Here is a 25,216-nt window from a genome sequence, read left to right as displayed (position 1 = left end):
AGCTCACTTTGAGCGTAGCAACATAAGTCTTGGACATCTTCTCCCAGGACACTCCCAGTCCAATTGTTTCAGATGCTTCACATCACCAATTTTAGGGTCCCGCGATACGTTCGATTAAGACCGAGTGTGGTGCGGGGCGGGTTTCGGTGGAAGGCGCTTAACTTCAATGGATAGTAAGTACTGATAGATTAGATTAGCAAAGGCTAAATCTCAGCTATAAAAACCCGCCATCTTCCAGTCCCAATCCGTTTACGTACAAAATATTTTCTTTTCTCCTGACTAGGTATCATACCAAAATGTTCTATAAATGTCATCAATTTAATGCTTAAATGTCATAAGGCTCTTTATTTGTTGTCAAACCCTTAGTGTTAATCTAACCCATCAATCCAGACTAGGAATTTGGGCGAATGGCTAACCACGAAAACTTCCAAAAAATATTAAGACATTCTGGGGAAATCTGAAGAAAGATGATCTAGTGAATCGACTACATACTTGAAATTGACCGTGCTTAGTTACCTGTCTTCGAAGATGATGGGCATGATGTGGGGATCGCCGTCGAGGGCGATGCAGTGCACGGGCAGGGGCGGCAGCAGCGCCAGGTATTTGGAGCGCCTCGTCAGCTCGCTGATGGACTGGTACGACTGGTAGTTGGCGTCGTAACATCCCGCCAGTGACTGACGAGGATTGTCCAGCACAAAGAAGCACTCCGAGAAACGTTTTACTCTGAAATCAACGCATAGATTAATGGACGGGGCTGGGGCGGCTCTACCTTAAGGGTTTTTAGGAACCATCCCCACATCGTTATCATGTAAAAAAATATACGTCCGATATTTTTATCATTGTCATAATATACCTACTTAATTACATGATTAAATGAACTATTTAATTCATTTTATCCATCTAAACCCATCGCAATTTTATGGAGATATTTATTATTATTACTTATACAAATAAATACAGCAATGATTGTAAATTATGTAATAACATAATGATGATTACGCGGTATTAAAATATTAATTAAATTTAATACGCCCTATTTCACGGTAGCACCTAGTTTATTTTTCGCTGACCAGGGTCACTCAGTCCCATCCCGTCGCCGCGGTACAAATCTTGTTCTACAAAGGATGTGAATGCATTAGCGTTAGTATACGAATACTGGGGAGCGAATCAAATAACCCCTAGGTGAGTAAAAACGGACGCTGTATGTCGTTGTTAACTGATAATATGCTAAGTCTATAATAAATATTATTATTAATTAAGTTAATATTTTAATAATATTTTTAAGCACGCTTTTTAGATGTGATTAAGTAACGACTCAGATAATCATTTTATTATAAATAGCTTGGTACATAATGTGTAATTGTGAAACTAGGTGGGATAAACTCCACCACCTAGAAAGTCGTCGAGCCGCCAATGGATGGGGGCCATTCAATACGATGAACACATCTCGAAACAGGTCTCAACCAGTCTTATAATAGTTACGAACGTTTTTAAATCAAACCTACTGTTGTCAGTTTAAACTTTCCAGGATTAGCTGGAGAAACTAGAAATATTGTTCGGTAATATATTAGTCTGGCAAATGTATCATATGTAGCTATCCATTATTAGATAAGGCATGGAAACAAGTCATGCAGTCTTGCAATGAATACTTGGTGTTCGAGTGGTATAACATTAAGAATAACGAGGTGATCCGAAGGCGGATCATGCAGCATCTAGTCCAGTGGTTCTTAACCTTGTTGGAGGTACTGACCCCCACCAGTTTCATATGCGGATTCACCGTACCCTTCTTAATTGGAAAAATAAAATATGATTTTTTTCAAATTCAAAACATAGGTATATTTTTTACTGGTGCACAAAATGAACCGTGCATCAACATCACTGTGTTCAAAGAACAAAACCATTAAAACATGATTTTCACACAAAAACATAATAATGAATATTTACTGCAAATCAGTGTGACTTCTGCTGTTGTCTTTCAAAGACCAGTTCAGAAATGCGCGGCTTCACCTTGGCAAGTGCCACTCTCATGTCATTTTCGCAACAAAGTCTGTTCCTTTTCTTCGTTTTTATGTCCAGCATCCTCGAAAAGGATTGCTCGTAAAGATATGTTGTAACAAACGGTATGAAAATCTCCAGAGCGGTCATCACGAATCATACGAGTCGGGTGTGTGTCTTAACCTCCGCCGAACCCCTGAGACTGACTCGCCGAACCCCTGGGGTTCGATCGAACCCAGGTTAAGAACCACTGATCTAGTCACTTAATAGTGAAGAAGCTACGTTGGATCTGCCTTGACTACTAACTATGGATGTCTAAGTAGTGGATATGGACTAACTAAGCAAATAAGTATGGAATGACATTAATTTCAGGATTCCTTGTGAACTGTATTTTACAATGTAATAACAATCAATTTGGTATAGGTAGAAATAGGTGTAGGCGTAGGTAATATTGAAAGTAAAATATCAATTAATGTCTACTTGTTCTACTTTCTCTAGCATTTCTAATCTTCAGATTAGAAAAAAATCATATATTTAGGTATGCTGAGAAATGTGATACACACCTAAGGGCGTGGTGTACAGCAGCCAGGGCATGATGAGCGTGCGGTCTTCCTGAAACGGCTCGAAGAAGTCCAGCCCACTGCAGCGTCACCTAAAAAATTACATTTTATGCCACACTTATTAATTAATTGACGTTGAATCTATTTAATCGAGTATACGATACTCCATAGATACAGGGAAGACTGAAACCAATGCCTCGACGTTGTAGAAGATGGACATCAGAGAAAGACAGCCTAAGATCTACCGGTAATACTAAGTTGACAATATATTATATCGTCAACTTTTTTGTACACATTATTTGGTGGCGCTTTTCGCAAGTGGACCGTAATTTGTGAAGGATGATGTGGATTCCGGATCTAGGGGTGGGGACGATTAAACAGAATACCAGATACTGACCTTTAGGATGATTTATAGCGGCTCCGTGGTCTGGTTGCACTGTCACTCACGCGGTATTGTTTGTTTTGGGTCTCCCGGTGCATGGCACTCGACGGTACACTTGTTTATGGATGATAATGTGACGTTGATGAATGATGATGATTGGTGATATGCAAGATGAGAGCCGGTATCACGGCTTGGCAGGTATTCAGGTCTGTACAACGCAATGCGGTATCAAGCACTCGTTTATTCGCTTGAGCTGACTACGCACAACGGCTGTCTTTAAGTCACTGACTGCCTGTTGTTTGCAATTACAGTCTTCTTTGACCCATAATTGCTCATTGTCTGTTATTGTAACAATACTAAATAAGGGGATTTGAGTAGGGGGACGAAGGATGAGTGCGACCACAATTTGGCTCAATCATTATTATTTTAACTCCAGAACAGACTGTCACAAGGCAGAATAAAAGTTCTGAAGTATTCCAGACTGGTAAAGAAGAAGACGAAAAAGTAGAGTAGATATACTTACAACAAAAGGATTTCTTACCTCGGCACAAAGTCTAGCAATGTCCTGAGCTGCACTACATGCAAATTCTTCTTCACTATCGCCACACTGAAAACACAAACAATTATTATTTGTAATAAATACTTTAATTTTAAAACAATTTTAAATTATATCATAATTAACGAAAATGCGAATTCTGTCATTTTTTGTTTCGTCTTTTGCGACTCTAGCCTAGCCTTGTCATTGGTAAATGATAGTTGAAAATAAGAACCTTGGCCAGGTCGCTGAGTTCGCTCATTCTCTGGGCCACATCTCCGATGAGCGTGTTTGAGGAGTTGGTGTTGCTGGAGAGGGAAGCTCCGGCCGATCCGCACAGCGCCAGCGCGTTCTGAAGGCCTTCCAGCGAACCCAGTAGAATTCCGCACACTTCTGCGTGCACTTGCCTGACAGAAATACGAATAGACATTACTTAATAATATAATGCTTGATTTGACATAATATTTGCTAATCATCTACCTATGTATTTTTTCTCTTGTTTCTTTGACTTTTATCTATCGTAGTATTTTCTTTCTTTACACACGTCAATTTCTTATACAGTAGTAATAATTGATATAATATACTTTACGTGGTAGAATTAAATTTATACAATTTATAAAATTGACACTAGTATAATAATAGTGTTATGATGGGTGATGAGATTATTTTGTCCAATTTTATTATGTTCTTCGAGTTTCAGCGATATGTTTATATAAATGCCTGCCATATTTTTTATATTTTACTGCACCGAAAAACAAGTAAGTGTGGAAATGTTCGCAGGAACTTTTATGGAGTAGATATCGTTTTGATTAAAGCGCGCCATTTTTCACAATGTGGACAGTCAAAATTGTTTTTAATTAATTTATTGATAGCAATGTCTGCAGGTGTGGAGTCTAAGTTTCAAAGAAATATTTGTGTATGGGCAAAAGTTTACAAACAGCTGTAAATATAATTTATGCGTGGGAAACCTACCACGATTACTACCCAACCTTCCCGCACCACACCCTGTCATAATCGGATATATCATGAGGCGCAAATAGGCACAGTGTGGGTTTTGCAGTTTAATTAGCCCGGGAGGGAGCTTTCATCAATAATTCAGTTCGCCACACACTCAACTGTGCTTTGACTGAGTTTAATGAGCAAGCAAAAGTAAAGAATGGCCGAAAAAGTAGAAAAAGGAAAAAAGTAAATGGTCGAGCTGACCAAGTGAAGAGATCGCCCCATTCGCAGTGTGGCGCTGTATTTTTTTTAAAAGCGTCAAAGTCGGCATTTATAGCGACCAGGTTCGGCGGCCCGACGGGTCCACCAATTGGCTGGACTATACCATCTTCTAACGTAGAATCTAAGCAAATGCGCCGAGACTGACTCATGACGTCATTGCTAAAAAGCTACGTTTCCATAGTCAGAGTCAGATGTTGCCTGTGAAAGAGTGACCAGCTTGATGCTAAAGCAAATTTTTATGATTCATGACTTGTTAAAATAATTGTTTCTTCGATAATAGTGAGACGTCATGAATGATGAAAATTAAAAAAATGGACTCACGTGTTAAAATGTTATTGCGCAATTCGTTCAAGTTTCCAACGGACTCAAATGAACTAACCACTCAGAACGGATCGTTGCCTCTAATTGAACGAAAGTCTCCGAGTTATTACTGAGTAACTCGTTTCCCATGGCTAGTAGGTATGTATTATACTAGGATTAATATTCACACGCTATGTTACCTTGCATGGGCTATGCGAGTGGATGCACTTCCTCCTCCGCACTTGGCCGTGGAGCTTCCGAAGAGGACGTTCTCGAGGGCGCCTCCCCCGCTCGACGTCCCACTCCTCACCAGCTTGCCCCACTGCTTGCTCGACCGGGGGGTGCTGCAGCATCACACAAGCGATTCATATCAGCCTCGCTCATCGGGTGCATTATAGGTACATCGTGACATTCAACATATTATTGCAAACAAGTCGTAAATTTGGTTGACTGTATTTTGCTGTCTTGAAGAAAACGCATTTATTCATTCATCATTAATACAGGTGGATACGTACTAGTCACTTTATTTCTTAATAATATTGAAAATTGTACAATTACTTATACGCATATTATTATTTTCAGAGCGTTGGAGCGGACCCTTTTTTGAGTTGCTCCGCTCCGGGACCTAATACTTGCTCCGGCTCCGCTCCAGGGTCTGCTCCGCTCAGGGTAAAAAGTTAATAAATATTATTAAGTCTGTTGGTAGTTGGAATTTATGATTTTTATTATTTTTTGTGGGGCGCCTCCAAATCAGTCAGTTAATTGTGTATCCAGATCACTAAACGCGCGACTGTTCTGCAGAGAAGACGGAGCATTTATATATTTTTAGGATATCAAATCGTATTCTATAGAACTTACAATCCTGATATAACGGGTGGATAACAAAATAAAGTGAAATTCGTCGATTTCTTAGTCTGTAATGAAAATTTATTTAGGCTACTTATATAATATAAATATTTAGTAATAGTTCAGTACATAGGTATTATCATTTATACATTTCAATGATTATAAATGCATATTTGACCTAACTATAGAAAAAGGTCGGAAAAATAAATACATAGAAATTTTCATGTAAGTATGTATTTAAATATTTTTAAAGGTGGAGGCTTCTGTGCCTTCCTATTAAAATCACAGAAGCAAGTTGTAGTTTGTCATAAGTAAACATTTTCTATGCAACCAGTAATGAATCACTTTAAAATTAGTAGACCAGTGGTTCTCTTTTGCTTCACTTCCATATCTCTATAGAAGGTTTTCTTCACCATCTTTGGTACAAACTAACTAACCGCATTCTATAAAATTATATATTTATTTAATTATACATGATTATGTATTTTATTATTGACAGAAATTCTAATCTTTGGGATTTCGAGATACAAAAAAAACAGAGCAAGATCTCGCGAACTGATCGTAAACCCCAGTAGTTCATTTCGCCAATTTATTTCAGAGTTTGTATTTTATACACGATCACGAAATATAGTCAAAGACGAAACTAATTGAATAGTTGCGAAAAATCAGTGTTGCTATTTAGATTTATTGTGATGGTCTTACAAGGAGTGACAACAAACAAAATCATTTGTTTATACCTAAATAAGAGGATATTATAAAATCACACGTATAAATTTCTGTAAAAAAAATATGTAAGTAACATATTAACAATAGGTATCTATTGAAAACGTTGAATAAAAAACAAAAATATATTATCATACTAAAAACAAACGTTACCCAATTTCATGCATTATTTTTTAAGTCAGTAGTGAAAAACATACTCGTAGGGATTGCAATACCGTTATTTGAAAACCGGTATTCAATTAATTATCAATACCGAAATACCGGTTTCAAAAATCCAAAATACCGATATTTCTTGGGATTAGAAACCATACACGTACTTACCTATATGTTTTTCAAAAATTAACTAAATGTTCTCTTTTCATCACTTTCTACTATATTGTAATTGTGTCGCTAAATTTTAAAACCCGCTATAACACTTTTTTGAAATAATTAAGATATATATATATATATCGTTGGATTCATTATTAGAATCTCTGCATGAAAATTGTACCGCCTCTTTCAAAAACCGCTACGATTAACTGTCAAATCCGGCTATAATACTACTGAAACATTCAAAAACTTTTTTAGTTCAAAAAGTTTTTATTGATTTTTCAACATAATGAAAAAGTGTTATAGCGTATTTTGAAACTCAGCGACACGTATAATATTACATTTTGTGTACCACGAGTTTTATGCTGCCAACACGCAAATATATTGACTGAAACCAACATACATTAAATAACATTAAAACTAAATCCATCAAATACACTTAGGTATATAATTGTCGCGATGAATTTACATATTTCGACATTCATGGCAAATATTTCCAATAATTTTATAACTTATTGATCCAACGGATAGTAGGTATATCCAACAAGCGTTGGATTCCAGAGAGATTTTCTGTACCTGGACTTTTGTAAAAATTAGCAGTTCTAAAATATTATGATTTATACATATTTACAAAGGTCAACACTCAACATAATAAATGTAGCTAGGTACTTTAGATTGCTATAAAATAGTGTTTTAACCAAATTGTAATAGTTATATTCATTGATAAGTACTTCTTTGTTTCAATAATATCTGTCGCCGAATACCGGTATTCAATAATAAATACCGGTATTGATATATTCATTCGGTATCGCAACCCCTACATACTCCCTCTGATTTTATAATAATTGAAATTTTTCATGGCATGCAGTAATGCTATAATTATATGCATTAAAAAAATAGTGTACATAAGCACCGAAGGCACTAATGAGATGTAAAACTAGGCATGATTCTATAATGGTAATGGACAGGTTATTGAGGCATGATCGCATTGAATAAATGTATATATATATTTTTTTTTAAATACCACCCTATAGTTAGTAAATTTTATAATTTATTCATTAAAAAAATACTTAATATATTATTATTTCAATGAATCAGCTTGAAGCATGTTAATACCAGCCAAAGTTTAATAGGTACGACCGCACAATTAAAATTTAATATTCATTTAAGACATACTGATCAGTATAACTATTCTATACGTAATCACGTGTCCGGAAACTTGTACGTATGCAGTTCGCCGTATTACACTTCACCGTGAAATGTTGTATCGGAAATATACGGCCGTATATTAAGGACAGTCCAACCTCTTTGGGTCGTATAATACTGACATAAAATTCATATTTAAATAAAATACGATTCTTGTCGGTTTACACTTTCTCTAGATCTCTTCACATAAATTTTGCTGCCTGTATGATTAGCTTCGTTCTTTGATTTAATAAACAAGTAGCTTCATTTTCTTTTTAGTAATTTACATGTGCTTTTTCTCTCCCTGGCACTTTGCATTAGAGTAAACTCAGTCAGAGCTCACTTTGAGCGTAGCAACCTAAGTCTTGGGCATCTTCTCCCAGGACACTCCCAGGCCAATTCTTAGATGCTTCACATCACCAATTGACGGGTCCCGTGATATACTCTCGATTAAGACGGAGGGTGGTACGGGGCGGGTTTGGTGGAGGGAATTTAACTTTAATGGTTTACACTTTACAGGAAGCCAGCAACAAATAAAGTTTGAAAATAGCCGATATATTGGATTATTTGTTAGGTTAGGTTAGGTTTTCATTATTGAATTCACGAATTTTGTCAAAATCGGCTATGAAAATTGAATTAATGTTCATATTGAATCTAATAAAATTGTATACTGTATAGTATATGGTCATCACTTTCCGATAGAAAGCTCACGGCGAACTGTGCCACGGTGAAATGTTTTTCGTACAATTTACATGTAACCACATAATCAACGGTTAACCTCGATCGTGTAAAAGGAGGAATATGAATATTATAACAGTATGCCTTAAGAGGGAATGTGACGCTACTGGTGATATCTTGTGACGGAATTTAGAAGAATGACATTAAAAACAATACCTACCCGAAAAATTACTTTAAATCAAAACGTATGTTATATTATGTATATTATAAAATGAAGGGCCCAGGAGTAAATAATTTTAGGCGACAAACCAACAGAGATGCTTACAGACTAGGCTTGATATAACAAAATCGGGTTATATATATATTTTTTTAACAAAATTAATATATATATATATATACACCTACATCGTTCATCTCCTCGTTTATATTGAATATCAAAAGAAACATAATATTGGATGTTTTGGAGAAACCAGCAGAATGTACTTTTGTTCAAACATTTGACTACATTTAGATTATAAAAATAATCATAAAAATCGATCGTTATAATATCATATAACGAACGCTCATTATTTTATACAATTTATTTAAAATCGTAAGTTTGTCTTTGAATTAAAAAATGTTTTAATTTATTTTAGAAATGAAATAATTAAAAAACTTTTAAATGCACATTTTCAGTAAACTGTATCAACTTGAATGTTTCGTAATTCCGTCACCAGATGTCCCAAGTATTGCCTCACTTCGCCTTAATTATTAAATTCTAGTTACGGGTTATTCCGAAAAAGCATAGGCAAACGATTGCTTTGTGTAAAAATCGTGGTATGTACTTTTAGCGCTTAGCGACGAAATAAAATGTGAACTTTCAAAAAACTCGCCCTCAAAATTAAACGGCTAAAGCTGCAGATAGACATGCGCCGAAGAATTACCACGCCAAGCACGCGCAATAAACGTTACGGTGTGGATTTACCAAAGAAACATAAATCGACAAACTTTAACTTTTCTACATTGTGTTACGACTAAGTGTTTAGTGTCTTTAAAACAAGATGAAATATTGTGCCTACACCTGTGTGAGACACCTCAAAATGTCGGATGAAGGTGTAGTTAAAGATGGATATTCACCAAAGGAACACAAGCTAACAACACACATCAACGTGTAAGCCTGTGTTGCAGTTGCATTATGTTGATCTTGCATTAAGATCAAACTGGATGTTTTAGTTAGTTCAAATGAAAATATGCAACACAGTTAAACATTTTACTAGTCGAGTCTAGTTTCAACCAAGTGGATTACATTTTTTTTTTTATTAATTTAGTTAATAATAATTATTATAAATTAATAATATCCGTGTCTATGAGCATATATTAGGTATGTAGACATGAAATATATGCGAAAAGGTAGACTTAGAGTGCAAGTTTTTGAACCTTACATCCATACAAAGTTTTCACGAAAGCAGCCAATTATTTCTCAAAATTCTTCAATAGTTCATTTCAAATGTGAGCGTTTTGCTTTTGTAAACTTGGACAAATCCAGTACTTATACTTTCGTTTTCATGATGTACATATTTGCACCAATCACTACAGAGCCAGCCATTATTAAATTCTCTTCGATTGACATTTTCACGTACATTCAACACGATTCGGTTTTAAAAGACACTAAGTGATTAGCAACATAATGCAATAAGATTATTCCGGTGTTGCTAGTTAATTGACCGAAAGTTGTTTTTTCAAATTCGAAACATTATGAAATAAAAAAAATGTTTGTTGGTATGTATCTATTATGTTTTTTTGGTACACGCCCATGTCTATCAGCAGAGAAACATTATTTAAAAAAAAAAGCAAAATCAAAATCAATGTCATGACATAGGTAGAATAATAATGAATAGTAAGTTAATATTGATTGTCTCACCAGCTTTGAACGTAGTGCAATATACTTTTCCTTTGTAAAGCAAAAAATAAATAAAAAAACACACAATAAATTGATTAATTAGGGCTTCATTTCGACACAATAATTATATTTATTAAGTTCACATTCCTACTGTAAGAAGGATATTGGCAAGCCTCAACCGGACGGACATGGAGACATACAGAGTCGGTCGTTAGCTGATGATGAATAAACTCATGAGAAGGGTGGAGAAGGCTGGCAGAGTTTTGGTAAAGCGGTGGACTAGCGGTAAAGCTAATGATGATGGCATAATTGTGATGAGACAGCGTTAACATTTTCATTAATGCAGTAGGTATCTATGTAATGATGTAAATTAAATACTATTACATTGTGAAGGGTCACTCCTTTTATAGTCCTTCAGCGTCCTCTTATTACTTCCATGGGTCAATGTTGATAATTGTATCTTTGTAATTTGCCAGGGAATTCTGATTTGTATTAAATATGTTATTGATAATCTAAGTGAAATAGTCATTTGGAGCAGTTATGTGCACATTATTATATATTATACATTTGTGACATCTTCATAGAAATCATCAACAAATGTTGGTAAATAACGCAGTCAAGAATTACCATTAAATTGAATTCCAAGTCATTTTTAAACATGAACCGAATAGCGGTATAAGTAGGTATTAAAATGGCTAGGTACTATGCACGTTGAAATTCGAAATACTGTAGACAGTAATGACTAAGCAGGGTGGAGGTAGGCTGTTAAGATCCGCCGCAAATAGTGCACATTAAACTTTGTTAGTCATATGTATTTGTTTTCATTGAAATAATACTACAATTTACAGATGGTGTTGGTTAGGTTTTAAAAATCAATTAAACCTTGCCTAAAACAAAGCATATTAGTTTTGGTATGCTATGGGTGATCCAACAAAAATAGTACATACTTTTTTGGTCATACTCATTTGTTTTTGTTGAATTAAGAATACATATTACAGATGGTAAGTTTTTTTTAAATTCATTAAGCCCTGCCTAAACCAAACCATATTAGATAAACAATATTTTCCTACCTATAAAATATCATGTATGTATGATAACGGCATAGTTTTAGATATACAAATATATTTTGACTATTATCTATTATGGCTTTGCGAGTTAATTTTGTCGCTTTTATGATTTTGTTTGATAAATGCCTGTTTTAAGATTATTATTTGGTTGATAATGTCCCTTTGAGGAGGACGAAACCTAATAAAGTGGAATTAAACAAATGGAGGTGTTAAAAAAATAATTCATCAAATAATAATTAATATTATGGCTTGGTTTACGCAGAGTTCAATTGAATTTTGAAAACTAACAGATACTATCTACACATTGTAGTATTAGTTCAATGAAATAAAATACGTATGACTGACAAAGTTTAGTATGCACTATTTATGTTGTATCTTAACAGCTTACCTCCACTCTTCGCCACTGATAATGACGTATTTATAACTTACGTCACGCGGTTCAGATCATGTTTGCCTGGTGCTTAATATTATACAAAATAAGTACTACAGTGTTGGAAGTAAATATAATATGTATCAATAGTATATCAATAAGAATACACCCGGACTATTTTTCTAGTGTCTGATGTTTTCAGTACCACGACGAATGATTTTGATGGTAGTAGCCATGTTTTAGTCGGGTGTTTGCGTTTGGTAACTCACTTGATGTAGGGCTGGTGTAGGGCGACGAGGGCGGCGTGGACGGTGATGGAGACGGAAGCGAGGTGGAAGTAGTCAAAGAGCACGGGCAGGTGATAGTGCAGGCCGCACGACGGCCGGAAGTGCAGCCGCAGAACGCGGCAAGATACTGGTGCGAGGGTATTGCTGGCCGGAGTACCCTCCCCGCACCATAATTCTATACCGAGACTCCATGACGCTCGCTCCAGGCTCTCTTTAAGGTTTTTGCTGTCCACTGAAAACGTAATAGATAATTTTACAACTATGAAGTGTAAATGCATTTCAAGACTTAGCAGTTAACTTTTAATGTTATAAATGTCAACTCTGTCCTTAACCCGGGATGGGCCTGCCCAGCGCCATCTTTAGATTAATAAAGCCCCAGCATATCTTGTTGAACAAGCAACGAGTGGTCCACTGTTCAGCGGTCAAAATCAGATCCCAGATTGCTTGACATAGTGATTTGCCCTTTCTCGTTTCAAATTGAATTATAAAAAATTCTCAAAGCAAATATATTAACAATCAGTGTTATTTATAAATAGTATACATTCCTGTTATTCATCAGCTGTCAAAGTCAGACTAGTCCTTTATACAAAAACTGGTGGTAATATCGATTTCCAAAAAATATGTAGCATTGATCTATGCATTACATTAATGTAGAAGGTGTGTTAATGCTAGTGTATTATTTATCATGTAACTCATCTATCCAAATCAAACCATTCCCTGTGTCAAGACAGCTGGAAATATCGATTTGTAATAACCACTAAATCAGATGAACTCCGAGATCTCCAAGAGACGTTAAAATAATCTGAAAGAAATCTGAAACTAAGAATACTCTGACAAATGAACATGACAGACACGTCAGTATGAGCACTATATAGAACAGGCGGAAAAGGTAGGACCAGTCGTGAATGTTTCGGCTTTCTCTTGAGTCAGCAATGGCCTGACGAATAGCAATTTAATAACCATGCCCTCGCTTTTTCGTACAAGGTGGTTGAGAGAGTTAATTATTGGTTATGATATTGAAAAATTTTCTCGATTACAGTTTTTTAGGTGAAGTGTGATATGAAAGATAATTAATTATATTCTTCCATTTATGTTTTTTAATTTTCTTTATGGCCAGAATTAGATATGTGTGTATTGCTCTTGTGCTATTTTGTTGTTTAGTATTTTGTAAGGTCAATTTTATGATTGTGTTGACTACACAGAGCTCCGAAATCCCATCGCTCCATTTCTAGTATTGGACAGTCGTTGATGATCGGCAATAATATATTGAGTGATACAAGAGAGATCGATTTTATTCCTTTCAAATTTGTGCATGCCGGGTTCATCTGAAACGGATTTACCGGTAAGTTTTTTATAATAAAGCTTTTGGTGTAATCAAATTTGAATTATATATATATATTGGATATTCTTCCCTGAAGAAATTGATGTTAGCCACATGCACAACATATTTGGGTTCATCCACTGGATACGAAAAATATAATAATCTCTCATTCTCGGGATTTCAACCTGAGACTTCATAAGCGGATATAGTAACACTTATTCACCGGGAGCGCTTAGTAAATACTGTTATACTATGTGCATATTATATAAGGTTAAATAATAAATATATCCATGCGGCCAGTATCAATGATGCACGGAATACGTTCACGCCGCTGTTTTACTGGCAGATCCGCCAAAAGATGTAAACAAAACTGTAAATCTCATCCCTTCGGCCATACAATCTGCGAATGTCTTCAAATGCACAATATACCTAATATGGTTTCTTAAATCTATTGTGTAATAGGTACCGATATTTTTTTTTCATTGTTTTCGCGTGCTGGGATAATTAATATTCACTGGAAATCTTTATTTTTCAAGTGAGAGCATAGACATGTCAAATAAAACGTCTATGGTTCGTCGAGTGTCAAAACTGAAAACGGTAGGGGCTTGTGCAATTCTATGTATATAGTCCCAGAATAATGCAACAATACAATTGATGTGTTATCGACATGATTTTCGAATAAAAATATAAAATTTCTATAAGTATCAATAAATAAATATTATTACAATACAATATGTATAAAGACCAGCAGATAATCGCCGTCATTTCTTCGATGTTAAGACTAAAACTTTTGATATTTTGTTTGCGATGGATTATAAATACCCTCTGAAGATTGGACAAATGAACGAATCTAATATATAAAAATAAATATTTGTTTGTTTGTTTGTTTGTTCGTATTTTATGCGCTGCCATACCGTTCATCCGATTGCGATAAAACTTTGTCAACTTATTGCTTGCACTTGCGCGAAGAGTATAGGCTATATCTTATATATAAAAACGAATGTCTATCTGTCTGTCTGTCTGTCTGTCTGTCCCGTATGCATTCCTATACCATTCATCCGATTGCGATGAAATTTTAGTAAGTGGTTGTATGCATACCCGCAAAGGTTTCTGAATTAGAAAAATCATCATCTTCTTCTTCTTCTTCATTCTATTTTCTTTTATTCGTATGGTTCCTATACTATTCATCCGATTGCGACGAAACTTTCGTCAGTTATTGTACGCACACCCGTAAAGGTTTCTAAACCATCTTATTCTTCTTCTTCTTCTTCTTCATTATATCTTCTTTTATTCGTATGGTTCCTATACAATTTATCCGATTGCGATGAAACATTCGTCAGTTGATGTGCTAACAACCGCAAAGGTTTCTGAAATAGTACAACCATCTTCTATTTCTAATTATTTTTTATTATTTCTAAAATTTATTAGAATTATTTTCATATTGCCATATTGTATTACAAAGATATTTTAATATTAAAAAAATAATTACTTCTTATTATTTTTTACATATCTAAGATAAATATAACCACGAAACGACCCTGTGCAAAGCCGGGTACTTCAGCTAGTATATTATAAAATATTTGGTATTCACATAAACATAACTATGATCTATTTTTAGAAAGAATCATATTTTGTATGATTCATATTAAATTTATGGAAACGAGTGTCTTCCTTGAAAACCTTGTGATGTTTTGTGTTTGACCCGGTCACCCTGCAGCAATGCTCCAAGAGCAATAATTATGTGACAGTTGGTATGGGATGTGACAATGTATTGCCAGTTGCAATAAGCTTACAAGTGATTGCCCTATGATCACACATTGAAGCGTCACCAAGTGATATCAATAAATGCCATTTGCAATATAAATTATATATAACCAAAATATAACGATGGAATGTCAGTGGCCTAACCGAGTAAGTGCGCCCTGAACTGTATGACGTCCCTGAGCGTGACCTCCTCGTTCCTGTAAAGGATCTGGAAGGGCCTGGAGGCGCCGAGGCCACCCGCGAGAGTGGCTCCTCCGACGCTGCCCCCCGTCGATGCGCCCCCGCCGACCATCGCCTCGATCTGCACTGGCACCTTCGGGGATACGCGAAGACCCACCCGGATCTGGTACAACCTGAAAACAGTTAGAAGAAAGTTATGCCTATTTCATCCTGTCCATTTCTTAGACAAAACATACGAATATCACAATGATGCATCTTGGCAGTTGTTTTACGAATAAGTTTACCCATCGTCGAAACTCAGTTTCGTATTTTTTTCAAATACGATTTTTTTGGTGGGTACCTATATATCTGATGTGTTCAATATATAGAACGTTGCATTCTCAAAATCTTGTGAATTATTAATTAAATAAAAGAAATCGTTTATTAAAAATTGTTAGCAAGTTCAAGTAGACGTTATATAAAATATTTGGCAAGAGCAGGGCGTCGGTTAGTAATTAATGCAATTAATATTCCTTGATTTAATACACAAAACCGATAGTCAATTATAACGCAATTTGATAAGCATTTCATGTATGTATATAGTTTAAAATTATCGTAATTATATAGGAGGCTAGTAACATAATTGGTTAATGCATAGATTGGCGCAACACCAATGGTTTTACGGGTTCAAATCCCGTCAAGTCTCGTTTTTTTTTTCAAACATGATTTTTTCTAGTGCGTATATATCTGAGGCGTTTTCAAGTTATGTGTTTTCAATATAATATGGAATGTTACATTCTCAAAATCTTGTGAATTATTCATTGAATAAGAAGGGCGGACGTGCTCAGCGTGGGTCAAAATGGAGCTTTTTTTCTATTTTCAAAGCATGATCCTAGACATACCTTAAACGTTGTAGATAATCTATTTATATAATTTTGAAGCCTAATTCTTAGGTCAATAATTATTATAAAGCAATCATTATTCGTAGGATGTTTATCACACTTGAATGGTCAAAGACATAGCTTATAATGAGTATCTTTAGAATTATCTTCAAATGTGTTAATCTTGCCCATTTTTTGAATAATACAATGCCTAATTCTTGTCAAATTTGGGATCACAGAGATTATCAATATCATTTTTTATTGTAAATATTTCACTGTAATAATGTCGATATAAATTATACTGATGGTTTTATAAATGCGTTTAAAAATTAATAAATGTAAAAAATCTTAACACCACTGCACATTTATGTACTGAAATATGACTATATTCTAAAACATTAGAGCGAGAGGTTTAAAAGAATACTATTTTATATAATAAAAATACTTTATGCAGTCATTAAATATTTAAAATAAACATAAAGGATAATAAGGCTTCAAAATTATATAAACAGATTATCTACAACGTTTAAGGTATGTAGAATAGAACAAAAGCTCCATTTTCCGCATGTCCCAACTTTCTAATGAAGCTAATTGTTTTTGATAGTTTTATTAATAAACCTGCGATAAATGGTTATCCGTCCCGATATCGCCAGGATAATTAGGCTTATATAGTATAGACATATACTATAGAGGTGCCTAATAACAGTGAGACGGAATATATTATGTTTGGTAAAATTGTGAGACGCGTTTAAAACCTCTGCGTGCTAAGCTATCGCGATTTTGACGCGAACACTTCGAATCCGTGATCGGCGATCATGAGCGCTGAATAAACGGCCAAACCAATCGACGACAGATAGCAGATAGATAGGGGTTGAAGGATCGGGGACACGGTGAATGAGGGTTTTGAAGATGACCGGGGATGCGATTGAACAACTCCCCGGGGAGGCAGACACCCTCACTCACGCCCTAGCTCCACAGAATAAGAAAATGACAGGAGCTTGACAGGGGGTGAAAATGTTGCGTTTTAACAAAATGCTTCCACGATTTATATTTCTTTTATAATAATTTCACACTTCACATCAGTATGTAGTCAGTTCTAATATGAAAAATGATATATACGCCTATAGTCCTTCTAAGACAGTGATTCTCAAAATTTTCATACTAAGTAGCCTGTTACCCTCATACTTGCATAAGAAGTCTATTTTAAAAGGCGAAGCGACACTCATAATCTATAACATAATCATATAATAAAAGTTTACAATATTTTAGATTTCCTCTCACTTTTTTACCGTTTCAAAATGAAATTTCGTCACGACACCCTTTTGTATGTTGTACGACATAATTTTTTTAAATGTATTTATCTAAAAAAAAGACACGTTGAGCACATAACAAATTATTAATTCAAGACGTTCACAACATGACATTTAGAATAAAAAGTAAATCAACTAGAGAAAAAAATACAAATTAAACAAAACAATAAAATAGAATTTAAAAAACAGAATAATGCATCGCTAAAGTGTCAACATCTCTAGGGAGTGCATTGACTAGCCGCACGACCGTCGCTATTAGTTCCTGGTGAGCCTGACACGAGAAAACAGCTTTCGCCTAAAATAGGTCATGGCTGTGACCACGCATGTAATTGACGGATGCATAAAAATTCAAATTTTCTAGAATATTGGGATTGGAAACTATACCACGTGAGAGCACGGAAAATTGCTTTACGAGCAGAAGTGACCTACGAGCTTCAGGAGAATGAAAGGCGAGCATGCCGTGAAGAAAGTTAGTCGGAAAATACTCGTTTGAGAAGCTGTCAAAAGGAAAATAATTATATTCATTACAATAAAGATGTCGAAGAATTTTTTTCTGAACACGCTCTTAAACAAGCTTATATAGGAAACCTCATAAGGACTCCAGATAATGGACCTATACTCAAGAATACTCCTTACTAACAAACAGTTAAAACAGTTGGATTCTTGGATAGCTTGGATTGTCTCATGACGAATCCTGTAAGCTTGCTCGCACGCAATGCCGTAGAAGTGATGTGTGAGCGAAATATAATTATAACCACTTACATGTCTGTGGGGTAGGAAAAGAAAGATGCGCCGCAGGCTCTTGATTCGAGGTTAACAAATTATTAGGCATTATTTTCTTGCAATGTTGGAATAATTGTGTTTCAGGCAGTGACGTCCCGTGGGGGTAGGCAGATTGAGCGTCGCTTGGGGGCGGCAGTTACTCGAAGGGCGGCAAATCGAGGAGAATCATTAGGCACATATAGAAATAGCTACCTAAACTTAGTAATAACGGAAATATCTTTCCATTAAAAATTCAGCTCACTGGCTGGAAACAAAATGTATTAATTAACATACCTACAAGGTTTAACAGGACTGTATTTTTTGTCGGGTTTGCGATGTCTAGTTTACTTCCGTTGATCACGTTCTTGATGACCAGCAATGACACGTGAAGATTTTTGAATTATAGGTAGGATTTTTGCCAGTCACTCGCGAATTTTGGAAGTTAACAGGTGTATTTTTAAATGTAGCTGAAACCGTGGAGTCACAATATTTCTATTGAAGCAGAGATAGCATTTAAATTTAGTAGGTATTATATATTTTGTCGGTAATGTATCTATACAACACATCTCTTAGACATTTTAGTCATGAAAGGATAATGAAAAATACTGTATAAAAACGGGGCGGCCTTTTTTCGCTGCCTAGGGGCGGCATTTTGTCTCGGGACGTGACTGGTTTCAGGACAACATTCATTTCCGAATTTAGTGAGTCGAACTTAATGATATCATGATATTTTTTGATTTTGAGAAACATAACACCATGAAACACTGAATGCTAATTGATTTTTTTCACTTATCCCTGTTTTGTGTATTTTTGTCATTTCAGGAACAGGAGACTAAAATGGTTCAGACGTATTTTATGATTAAGAAATTTGGTTACACCTCACTAGCATCTGTTTAATTATTTGTGAGGCCGTAGTAAAGAGATTGTGCTAAATGAAAATAAAAATAATTATTGCCTGGCGAGTATCATACTACAAATTGTACACACTATAAAAACATAATTATAATAAATATATCATTAGTTCAACCAGTGTGTGCTTCCCGTGATCACATATGCGTGTGAAACATGGACCCTAAGTAAAAGAGAGATCCAGAAACTTAGAGTAGCACAACGTGGTATGGAGAGGTGCATGCTGGGCATAACGCGAAAGGACAAAAAGAGGAATGAGTGGATAAGGAAGCAGACAAGGGTTTGCGATGTAATAGAGTTTATTAAAAGCCTTAAATGGATATGGCCTGGACACATAGCACGAAGAAGAGACAATCGTTGGACAAATCTAGTCATACAGTGGTATCCAAGAAGTACAAAATGTCCGCAAGGTAGACCTAGAGGCCACTGGATCGATGAAATGATAAAGTTCTGCGGAAGTACGTGGCAACGCAATGCACAAGACCGAGAGAAGTGGAAGCAGCTTGAAGAGGCCTTCATACAGCAGTGGATAGATTCAGGCTGATAATGATGATGCTATCATTAAATTCCGTCCAAAGACAGTAAATTTTATTTTACATGACATGACACCCCTTAAAACACAAATTGTATTTAAATTTCTTTTAGGTACTTATAGGATCCCCTAGAAAACGTTTCGCGACCAACTCGGGGGTCGCGACCCATGAGCTATGAACTAGTGTTCTTAGAGGACTCAGATCGACTTATTTTCAAGCTGCTATCTGACTCAACGTTCATATTTAAATCATTGTATTATTTTACTCACACACATATATTATTTGGGAGAAATTGAGCTCCTGCACTGTGTTGACACCGAATCTAGATTCGATATATAACTAAAAAAATTTCATCTTACACTTACACTGTTTTACATTTAAGAAAAATCGTTGTTTTTAAATTAAATATACCATACATTAAAACAATGAATTAAGTATTCAAAAGTTTCTTTGACAAATAACTTAATAAACGTGTTTATAATGATGGCATTACCCATTACCATGTTCGATTATAAGTGGATTATATGGGCCTCCACAGAGTTGAAGTTTTAGTAGGTACTTGTATTAACAGAATTTTGTTTTTTTTTTTACAAGAAATGGATGTTTGCCACTTTTGTTCAATCTATTAGAAATTAGATCCACACATTGAAAAAAAAACACGTGAATTTGCCAGACCTGATATTCGAACCCCGAACCAATTTTATAAGCCAACACGTTACCTTTCAGCCGTCGTGGGCGTAAATGATAAAGATGTAGTATTATCTACTACAACTAATATGCAACGGTTCGATTAGATCCTTTGACTGTGGGATTGTAGGTTTATCTTTTGCTTTAAAATATATTTATTAATCTTTTTATATTTTCAGATACCTACGTATTGTTTAATTAAAATACTAAATTATCAATACACTGTGTCAATTAATTGAAAGCTTCATATTTTTCGGCTGGGTGCCTCTAGTAAGCTGAGCATTCACCTTAAGAAATCTCTTCGTGTGGCGGTCGAGACCGACGCCGGATTATAGAGCCAATGTAAAAAATGGTAATTATATTTTTTACTTACATGCAGAAATATGAAATTCATTACATCGACATATTTTGGATACGAAGCCTTAGAAATAAATTTCGGTTGAGTATTTAATTTCAAATCGTTGTCGCTAGAATGAAATGTGAGGTCGCACAAGCAAATATTAATAATTGTTTAATTGTTATTTTGGATTATATGTTACGTGCCCATTTACATAATACAAAGAAAGGTCACGAATTAAAATCTCGTTTTCAGCAGCTACTAGTGGTTAGTGGGAGAAATCGACAATCAATTACAAATCATTTAAGATCGTTCCTCGACTTGCCATTTCGCAATCGGGCCCGGTCTTAGGGAGATTGAACCGATTGAGAGCAATCAGGCTTCGCGCTTTAGGGTGCTTTCCGTGGATCCAAATGTTACAAAACAAATAAAAACTGGGTCTCTCAGATGATGGTTACTTAAACCCTGACGGCTAAAATAAAATTTCCACTCTGTAGAGTGTAGAGGCTCACCCATATGATTTTATTAGAATAGGACATGTTAAAAAAATCGCACCATATGACAGCCTATGAAAGCCTCGCGAATATGCTCTAATCCATGGTTTCCCAAACTATGGGTCGCGACCCACCAGTGGGTCGCGAGCGAATATTGAGTGGGCCCTCGCCACTGTATACATGAATTTAAAAAAAATAGAAAGTGATAAATTTGATATTTCATTCAGCTATTTATAATTCTTAAAAATTGAAATAAACTTAAGTTACGGAAAATATTGTGATAAAATAATAATAATTTGAATTGCCAATGCACTACAGATGGCTTGATTCGTTGCGTTGGATTTGTAACCCATTTCAAGATGACTTACCAACTAGTATGTCAACAAAAGCAAGTGAAGAACTCATTGATTTATCAGAAGATACGTCACTGAAAAATAGTTTCAATCGTAAACAGTTAACGAAATTCTGGCTCTCAGATGCTGATAATTATCCTTGCCTGTTCGATGAAGCTATGAAAATCTTCCTTCTCTTTACTACCTCATATCTATGTGAGGTCGGATTTTCGGCTATGGTCAACATTAAAACTAAATACCGAAATAAATTGGATATATCAAACTCACTGCGATTAAAAGTAACTGAAGTTGAAGTTGATGCTAAAACTGTAATGAAGAAAAATAAGAAATAAATACATCCTTAACATTGAAATAACTTTGTAAAAAAACCTTGCAGGTGTAGGTATTTAAGTAATGTTTTTTTTTTATTTAAGTTGTGTTTCTTATTTCAACAGTCTTTCATTCATATTGGTAACACTTATAAAAAATATTTTTTTTATTTCAATTAGAACAAATAAGACAGCATTAAGTAGTTCCACGACTCGCCACTAGGGAATCTTAGCATTACCAATATTTATACCCTCTTTTCTCTAAGACAGCTAAGAGGTGGGTCCCAAGATTGGAAATTTTTGTTAGATGGGTCGGGGCCCAGTCAACTTTGGGAACCACTGCTCTAATCTATTCGGCCATGCATTGCCAGGATCGGCCCTGACCACAGTACCTTTAATATCTTCATTCATAATACTTACAAAGAAAAAATAACTAAGGAAGTAATCATACTTGTTACCTTAGTTAAACTAAAACTTCAGTGAAATGCAAAAAACAGTATCTAGATTTTTTTGCACATCGAACGTCTAATAAATAAACCGAAATATATAATATATGTATGGCGATATTATTAAAAATTGAATTAATAGGCATTTCCATGTAGGTTTCAAGTTATAGCTAACTTTGTAGATCAATGACCGCGACAATAATCTTTGTATATCTGTTCTCACTTAGTTAGTTAATAGCCTAATTATTACATAATTATAAGTTGATAAAATAATTATCAGTACGTCATGATTGATAAAAAGAGAATTATTAGATTGTAAGTTTTCGACCGAAGCACATCGCTCTGTGCTGTGATTCGCATTATTGTAACAATTGTACACAAATGTACATACGCAATTTAAATAAACTCACACCCTTCATAATCACGACAACGAATTCTCATCTCTCCTCGTCACCACACCATTGGCCCTCACATCGACGACTCCAACATATGCAATATATCGATATATAGGTATTATTTGATTATAAGCTAAATATTTTTAATTCTGTAAAATATTCAGAGGTTTTCTAAAAGCTATGTCACGTGCTCACGTATGGCTGCAAGACGTGGACCCTCAATACGAGAGATGTCCAAAGGCTAAGAGTCACACAGCTAGGCATGGAGAGGTGCATGTTGGGCATCACGCGAAAGGACCGTAAGAGAAACGAATGGGTTAGGAAGCAGACAAGAGTACGCGATGTAATAGACGTTGCCAAACAGCTGAAATGGAGATGGGCGGGGCACATTGCTCGCCGAAAGGACGGCCGCTGGACAAATGCCGTCATCCAATGGCACCCAAGGGGTACGAAACGGCCACAGGGTCGCCCTAAAAGCAGAAGGATTGACGAACTGGTAAAGTTCGGCGGAAATACGTGGCAGCGAACGACACAGGACCGAGAGAGTTGGAGAAAGCTTGGGGAGGCCTTCATCCAGCAGTTGATTGATCCCGGCTGATGATGATGATGTCAAACGAAATATAAAAAGTCGAAATATTGATGAAATTAAAGTTATAATCGTATATTTTTTAAAACTCACTTTATCGAATTAATAATATTTAACTATGAATATTTATATTGGTATTTTTTATGCATTCATAAATTAATTCACTTATATATTATTATTTGTATTTACTCAAATCTTTTCCTCTTATTATCGAAAATTATTTGGCGAATATGGGGTAGCACGCGATTCATGTTTTTGTTCTTTTGACTTATTATATTATTATAAATTAAAAACAAACATTACCTACTAGAAAAACCCTATGCTTGCAACCGAAAAATAAATCATTAATTAGAATCAATGCTTGTCCGATAAAAAATTCGAACATTAACGCCTTAATTCGATAAAAAATCTTCTGCTGTAGGATTTAAATGATTTTAAAAGTTCGATAAGTTCTAAAAGGTACTATAATTATATAAATAGTTATTTTTTTTGAGATTTGAAAACAGATTCATGAGACGATATAAGAAAAAAAAATTGGCCTCAGTATTCGAGCTTGTGATTTCTCGACTTTTTTCGTTTCTCGAGACTCGAGAATTCTCAAATTCAAGAATATTTTTTCTAAAAAAATCGAGATTGATTTATCGAGTAATATCTTAATTTATTTTTTTAACTCATCCAGCTGAAATTTTCTGCTTTCCGATTCCGTTTGAGATCAAATTTGAGAAATTTTCTGTGTTTAGCTTGCCGTGTCAAAAAAATGTCACCGGCGAATTTACATAATTCTGTTCCAAAGTCTTTTTTAAATGCCAAAAGGAAAGAATTTCCTAAATATTTTAACGGCCGAATTAGCCTTACTTGACCAATTATTCAACAGCGAATAAGATATTCCATTCCGGTTAAAAGTCAAATGCTTTTTTTTCCTTCCCCAGGAAAATTGAAAGATCCATTCCAGATCCAGATTAAAGTCGGCGGCTTTATTTTTCCGTTTGTTTTTTTTTTCTAGCAGAATTTTTTCAAGATTAACCTTTTCTATTATTTTTTCGAGAATTCTCGAGACGAGATATTTCGATCACAACGTTAACTTCAGATCTGCCATGATAGAATTAAATTATTTGAATAATATATTTTATAATACAAATTTGGAGACATCCTGACACCGAAACATGCCAAAATAATAACGAGATTTAGAAAGCGCTTCAGTTGCAATAATAATTGTAAAAACACTAGTTAACTTCGTCGTAATTAGATAAGATATATACTTACAGCTAGTAGTTAGAGTACATGCAATAGAGGATATAGAGCTGGGTGATTATTTCTGGATTGAGAAAAAGATTTTTTTAGTGGTTAAATGTTTCTCCGACGTGTTTCCAAACGATATGTGTTCTATAGGTATACCCGAATAGATAATAATCCAAAGGAGCGGTATCCGATAAAAAATATAAAGGTGTGTTAGAACGTCCCAATTTAACTCATGACTTATTTTGTACACTAGGTTGCAGTCGCACTGAAAAAATGCGCACTTTGGCGTGATAAAGAATTAGTTAACCCATTCGGTTAATTAGACTTGTTTACCATATACCTTTTTCAAATATTGCCCTGCACTGTAGATCACTAATGCAAGTTTCTGTTTCAAT

At 35.1% G+C, this 25,216-nt stretch overlaps 1 protein-coding gene across 1 annotated transcript in view; it reads right to left on the bottom strand.

Annotated features, from left to right (window-relative positions):
* The window catches only part of LOC147063583 (protein FAM135B), a 59,124-nt gene that overhangs the window by 16,531 nt on the left and 17,377 nt on the right, over positions 1–25,216 (bottom strand). Inside the window, exons 2-8 of the mRNA XM_085959537.1 lie at positions 15,567–15,775; positions 12,320–12,569; positions 5,194–5,337; positions 3,708–3,879; positions 3,479–3,544; positions 2,559–2,647; positions 517–723 (exon numbers count right to left, since the gene is read on the bottom strand). Of these exons, the coding sequence (XP_085815663.1) occupies positions 517–723; positions 2,559–2,647; positions 3,479–3,544; positions 3,708–3,879; positions 5,194–5,337; positions 12,320–12,569; positions 15,567–15,775 (1,137 nt within the window). The remainder of the gene's footprint in view (positions 1–516; positions 724–2,558; positions 2,648–3,478; positions 3,545–3,707; positions 3,880–5,193; positions 5,338–12,319; positions 12,570–15,566; positions 15,776–25,216) is intronic.

This window comes from Rhyacophila brunnea, unplaced genomic scaffold (genome assembly GCF_057557595.1).
Source record: "Rhyacophila brunnea isolate RB1 unplaced genomic scaffold, BYU_Rbru_1.0 scaffold_9, whole genome shotgun sequence".
In the NCBI taxonomy this organism is placed as follows: domain Eukaryota; kingdom Metazoa; phylum Arthropoda; class Insecta; order Trichoptera; family Rhyacophilidae; genus Rhyacophila; species Rhyacophila brunnea.
Note: the sequence above shows the minus strand (reverse complement) of the source record. Positions and strands in the feature narration are given on the sequence as shown.